This window comes from Nicotiana sylvestris, chromosome 9 (genome assembly GCF_000393655.2).
Source record: "Nicotiana sylvestris chromosome 9, ASM39365v2, whole genome shotgun sequence".
NCBI lineage: Eukaryota > Viridiplantae > Streptophyta > Magnoliopsida > Solanales > Solanaceae > Nicotiana > Nicotiana sylvestris.
Genome location: NC_091065.1, coordinates 184,246,323 through 184,251,137, shown reverse-complemented (window position 1 = coordinate 184,251,137; position 4,815 = coordinate 184,246,323). Strand labels below are relative to the sequence as shown.

The 4,815-nt window shown below is 36.0% G+C and overlaps 1 protein-coding gene across 2 annotated transcripts; it reads left to right on the top strand.

Moving 5' to 3' along the window:
* The first annotated feature begins 227 nt into the window (after window positions 1-227).
* LOC104249015 (uncharacterized) lies at window positions 228-2,893 on the top strand. 2 transcript variants are annotated; one of them, XM_009805379.2, is made up of 8 exons: window positions 228-381; window positions 694-983; window positions 1,083-1,145; window positions 1,246-1,308; window positions 1,409-1,471; window positions 1,565-1,627; window positions 1,728-1,790; window positions 1,972-2,893. In XM_009805379.2, exons 1-8 carry the CDS (start codon window positions 366-368, stop codon window positions 2,623-2,625), a joined length of 1,275 nt encoding a protein of 424 aa, XP_009803681.1. In that variant the 5' UTR covers window positions 228-365; the 3' UTR covers window positions 2,626-2,893. The 2 variants fall into 2 exon arrangements, with proteins under 2 accessions (XP_009803681.1, XP_009803683.1); XM_009805381.2 differs by lacking the exon at window positions 1,728-1,790 and having other exon boundaries at window positions 250-381.
* The last annotated feature ends 1,922 nt before the right edge of the window (window positions 2,894-4,815 follow it).

The following is a 4,815-nucleotide window of genomic DNA, read 5'->3' as shown; positions in this document are numbered from 1 at the left end:
ATAAACAGTTAGAAATATCCAAATATACCGGGACGCATATTTTAACATTTTTAAATGTCTAGAGTATATAATATTATTTAAGACAAAAGATAGCTGATATATTATAGTAGGGCATATATAAGAGCAATTCACAAACTTTAGGGGCCATTTGGCCCTTTTCTGAAAAATAAAAAAGATCAGGACTCAGGAGTATAAAGAAGCAAAACGGCTTCTTTATTCAAAAAATTGGGTATCTGAATTTATCGAGCTCAACTCAACCATTCTTTTCAAAAAATTAGGTTTCTGAATTCTGAAGTTCAACTCAACCTTCTTGAGTCAAAAAAATTCTCAAGGTCAACTCAACAGAACTCTACGACATTGCCCTAATGGCGGATCCTACAGGTTTCAATTTCTTGTAATTTTAACAAATTATGGAAATCAAATGTATGGTTGTGAAGCTTAATGATGCTTTTTTTTTTTCATTATTTATCAGTATGAATAATATTATCCATTAGATTTCTTTTTCTTTCTTGAATTTCCATTTAATTGGATTATCGGTGGGTTTGATTTGGAAGTTTTCTTTGTATGTTTGCTTTTCTTCATTCTTTATCACTATGACTAATTGGATCTTTTTTTCTTTCTTTCTTGAATTTCAATTTGAATGGATTAATCGAATGGTTGTGAACCTTACTGATTTTCTCTGGGTTTGGTTAGGAACAATGTATCATGAACGGTACAAGCTGATGATCCGTGTGCAGCCTAATACTTTCCCTTCACGGATTCCGGTGAACGTAAATGACCTACCGGATTACGACGTAGCGGATTATCAGTATATGCCTGTCGAAGCATTTGGCAGAGCATACTTGGAAGCATATGGGCTGGAAAACTTTAATGGTGGTACCAGTGTGCAGTACCAAGGCCGTCGGGAGAGGGCAGGCCTTGGAGACGACTTTTCTAGTGAGACGGAGAGTACACCAAGGCAGTACCAAGGACCTGCCTTGCAGGTTGCTTTTATGCTTTTTCATAGTTTTTAGTGGATAGAGATGTTTAATTTTCCGTTATTAGATTTCATTTGATTGTTCTTTTCCTGTTCAAATTTTTAGAGGCACAATACTCTAGAGCATGGAGGTCGTATATCTCGTTTCCATAGCACTGCTGATTTTCAGGTTGCGTTTATGATATTTCATAGTTTTCGTGGATAGAGATGTGCAACTTTCCTATGTTAGATTCTATTTGATTGTTTTATTTTCCTGTTCAAATTTTCAGAGGCCCAATACTCTAGAGCATGGAGGTCGTATGTCTCGTTCGCATAGCACTGCTGATTTTCAGGTTGCGTTTATGATATTTCATAGTTTTCATGGATAGAGATGTGCAACTTTCCTTTATTAGATTCCATTTGACGGTTTTATTTTCCTGTTCAAAATTTCAGAGGCCTAATACTCTAGAGCATGGAGGTCGTATGTCTCGTTCCCATAGCACTGCTGCCTTTCAGGTTGAGTTTATGATATTTCATAGTTTTAATGGATAGAGATTTTCCTTTATTAGATTCCATTTGATGATTTCATTTTCCTGTTCAAATTTTCAGAGGCCCAATACTCTAAAGCATGGAGGTCGTATGTCTCGTTCCCGTAGCACTGCTGATGTTCAGGTTTCGTTTATGATATTTCACAGTTTTCATTGATTGAGATGTGCAATTTTCCGTTATTAGATTTCATTTGATTGTTTTATTTTCCTGTTCAAATTTGTAGAGGCTCAATACTCTAGAGCATGTAGGTCGTATGTCTCGTTCCAATAGCACTACTGCCGTGCAGGCAAGTTTCAACTCTGTCTTTGAATAAGGAATTAAACAATCGTCTCCTAAAAGCCCAGTGGAAGATGTGCACATGGTGCCTCATTCATTTGCAATTTTCCATTGTGTTTATCCTGATATTTTATTCGTAGCACTACATTAGAGTTATTAGTTACAAAATACTTTTTTCATTTTTTACACAGATACCAGCTAGTTCTCGATATTGCCGTAGTAATGAACATGACAGTGGTCGTGGAAGACGACGATCATTTACGGGTGATACCTCTGAGACTGAACTTTCCATAGCCATTCAAGACAGTTCAGAGACTGCTAATGCAGATGGAAGAGTACATGATATCTCAACCAATAGGAGGGTAGTTTCTGATGTTACGGAAACAAATGACGAAGATTTCGTTATTCCATCCTTTGAACCTCTGGCTAAAGATTCTGAGCCAGCTTCAAGATATCTTCAATCTGCGTCACAAGCTTCCAGAAATTCACAGCTTCAAGAGTTTTCATTTCATCCCCTTGTTGTGCCTCATGCTAATAGTCAACCAAGGCCTCTGTCTGATGCTTTACCCAAAAACTATATGGCATCCCGTCTATCCGGAAAGCAAAGCAAAACTACAATGCCTTCTAGTTCATCTCCAGCACGGCCAGCACCTCATCTCCGGCATGCCTGGTCCATGACGAACAGTGCTTTTGTTTCTGCTCGATCTTCATCAGTTCATGAATCATCTTCTTATTCTGTTGGTTCATCAAGGAATCGGTACCACAGCAATAGAAATAGCCGTTCCACATCAGCCCCAAACCTTGTTGAGAGTAGGTCGGTTGACTCTTCAAAAGAAACCTCATAGGTTGATGATCAAAGATTTTTTGGTGTTTGTATAGTTTCTCCATGTCTGGTGTAAGGGATGTAAAAAGTTGTCGTGGAATATGAGATTGAGACTGTCATTTTTTAAGTCTAGGAGGCTGTTCAAATAGTGAAAATATGTAGAAAGATAAGTAGATGCATAAATGTTTGTTAGTGGTGGGAAGGCCCTTAATTGTGAATATATGGTTCATTTCCCCAGTTTTCCAGAACACTATTGGTTAGTTAGAAGAAAAATCAAAGTGACTATCTCACTCAGGCATTACATGCTGTATTTCCTCCTTAGCTTGCCATCTATTGTTATTCTCCCTTTTCTTCTTCTTGGTAATACTCCTATATTGTTATTGTTATTCTTTAACCTTTTAGGGGTCATTTGGTTTGAATACGGCTTATTCTGGGATAAGTTATGCTGGGATAAGTTATGCTGGGATTAGTTATATTAATATTGTTTTTATCCACGGTTTAGTATGTTGTATTAAAAATGACAATTGCATAATTTCTAAGAAGAAAGTATAAGTTATCCCGGCACAAATTACCCACCTCCTACATGATATAAGTTATCCCGGTACTAATTTTAATCCTGGGATAACTTATACCAGGTTTGCTAATCAAACAAAGTATTAAGGTGGTATTAAATTTTTATACCAACATTATATGTGCTTATACCTCATACCAAACGACCCCTTAATGATTGTTAATTTCACCGTTCAATCATTTCTAGGGTTCACAGCATATACTCCCTATATAACATCTATGTACTTCTAAAATTTACTCTGATTGTAATTGAATGATTAAATTATGTTACGCAATTATTTTGGACTCTTATTGGTTTGTGTTATGAAAAATACTGCTTAGATGCTAATTAATCGCTCTTTTTTTCTTTTGATTTTCTTTGTGCAAGCTTATTTAGATGAAAAGATCAACGGTAAGTATTCCACTTTTCCTCCATATTTTTTTTAAGTTCCTGTGAATAACATGGAAATTTATTGTTTTGTTACATATTGGGGTTTATAATGTACTGCTAGGATTGTTTATCCTTAAAGTAATACAATAGAATTTATAGCATGGTTTTTAGACAAGCAAATCGATTCGATTCCAAAATGATAAATAAATAAAATAAAATATAAGACTTAGCGTTGAAATGGGGATAAGATAGAGAACAGATTGGTTCTGGTAGCAAGGCTTCCGAAGACAACAATAAGAATGTTGATAGGCAGAAAATAAAGTGTTACTCTTTCCGATCCGCAATAAGTGACCAATTTGCTATTTTATTTTGGTCCAAAATAAGTGTTCATTTATATAATCAAGAAAAAATTCAAGTTATTTTCCAAAATTACCCTTATGTACGTATCCCTAAAAAGATTTTTATTCATCACATTAAATTATGCTGCAACATTTAATTAAAGGTAGTTTAATCACACTAACTATTTTTATCTAGAATTTAGTATTTTCTTAATGGGTGTGCCCAAAGTAAATTGGTCACTTATTGTGGACCGGAGGGAGTATTTAGCTTGAAATAATGGGTAACATAAGTTTGTCAGAAATTTCGTATTTTACAATGGCTGTTGAAGTCACTATTTATAGCTATACCTAGGAAACAAGGTCCTAGGATCAACTCCCTCTTAAATGACAATAATGGGAGCCATTGATATAACGACAGGCTATGAATGCCCAAATTCTCTGTAACGGATTGTGTATTTAATACTGAGGAATATTCTTCAATGAATGCCATCTAGTGGCAAATATTTGTTTGCCTCGTTAACAATGTTCTCTCCGGGGTCTGCCCGGTGCTAATCGAAGCTGTTGTCCTTGGTCATGGTCTCCACTCGCTTCGTCTCCCGTCTGTCTTCGATTCCACACATCATTCTATCATTTGAGTATTTAATATGAACCAATTTTACCCTATATAGATAGTCCCCCTGCTTTTCAGTGGCACATTTTTGTGTCATCGGGAAGTTGGTGAATATTCCCTTATTGGGGGAATTTTTTTTGAACCCTCTGAAAAGTTTCTCACGCTTGATTAGATGCATGTCTCTCCGCATTTAATACCCCGAACACGTGTTACTCCACAATTTAGTAATCTTTTCTCCGGTTCTCGAGGTAATCATGGCCACAATTTTAGCCGCCTGTTCCTTTACTTATTCGCCTCATTCTTCTTCTTTTACACTTCACAGTT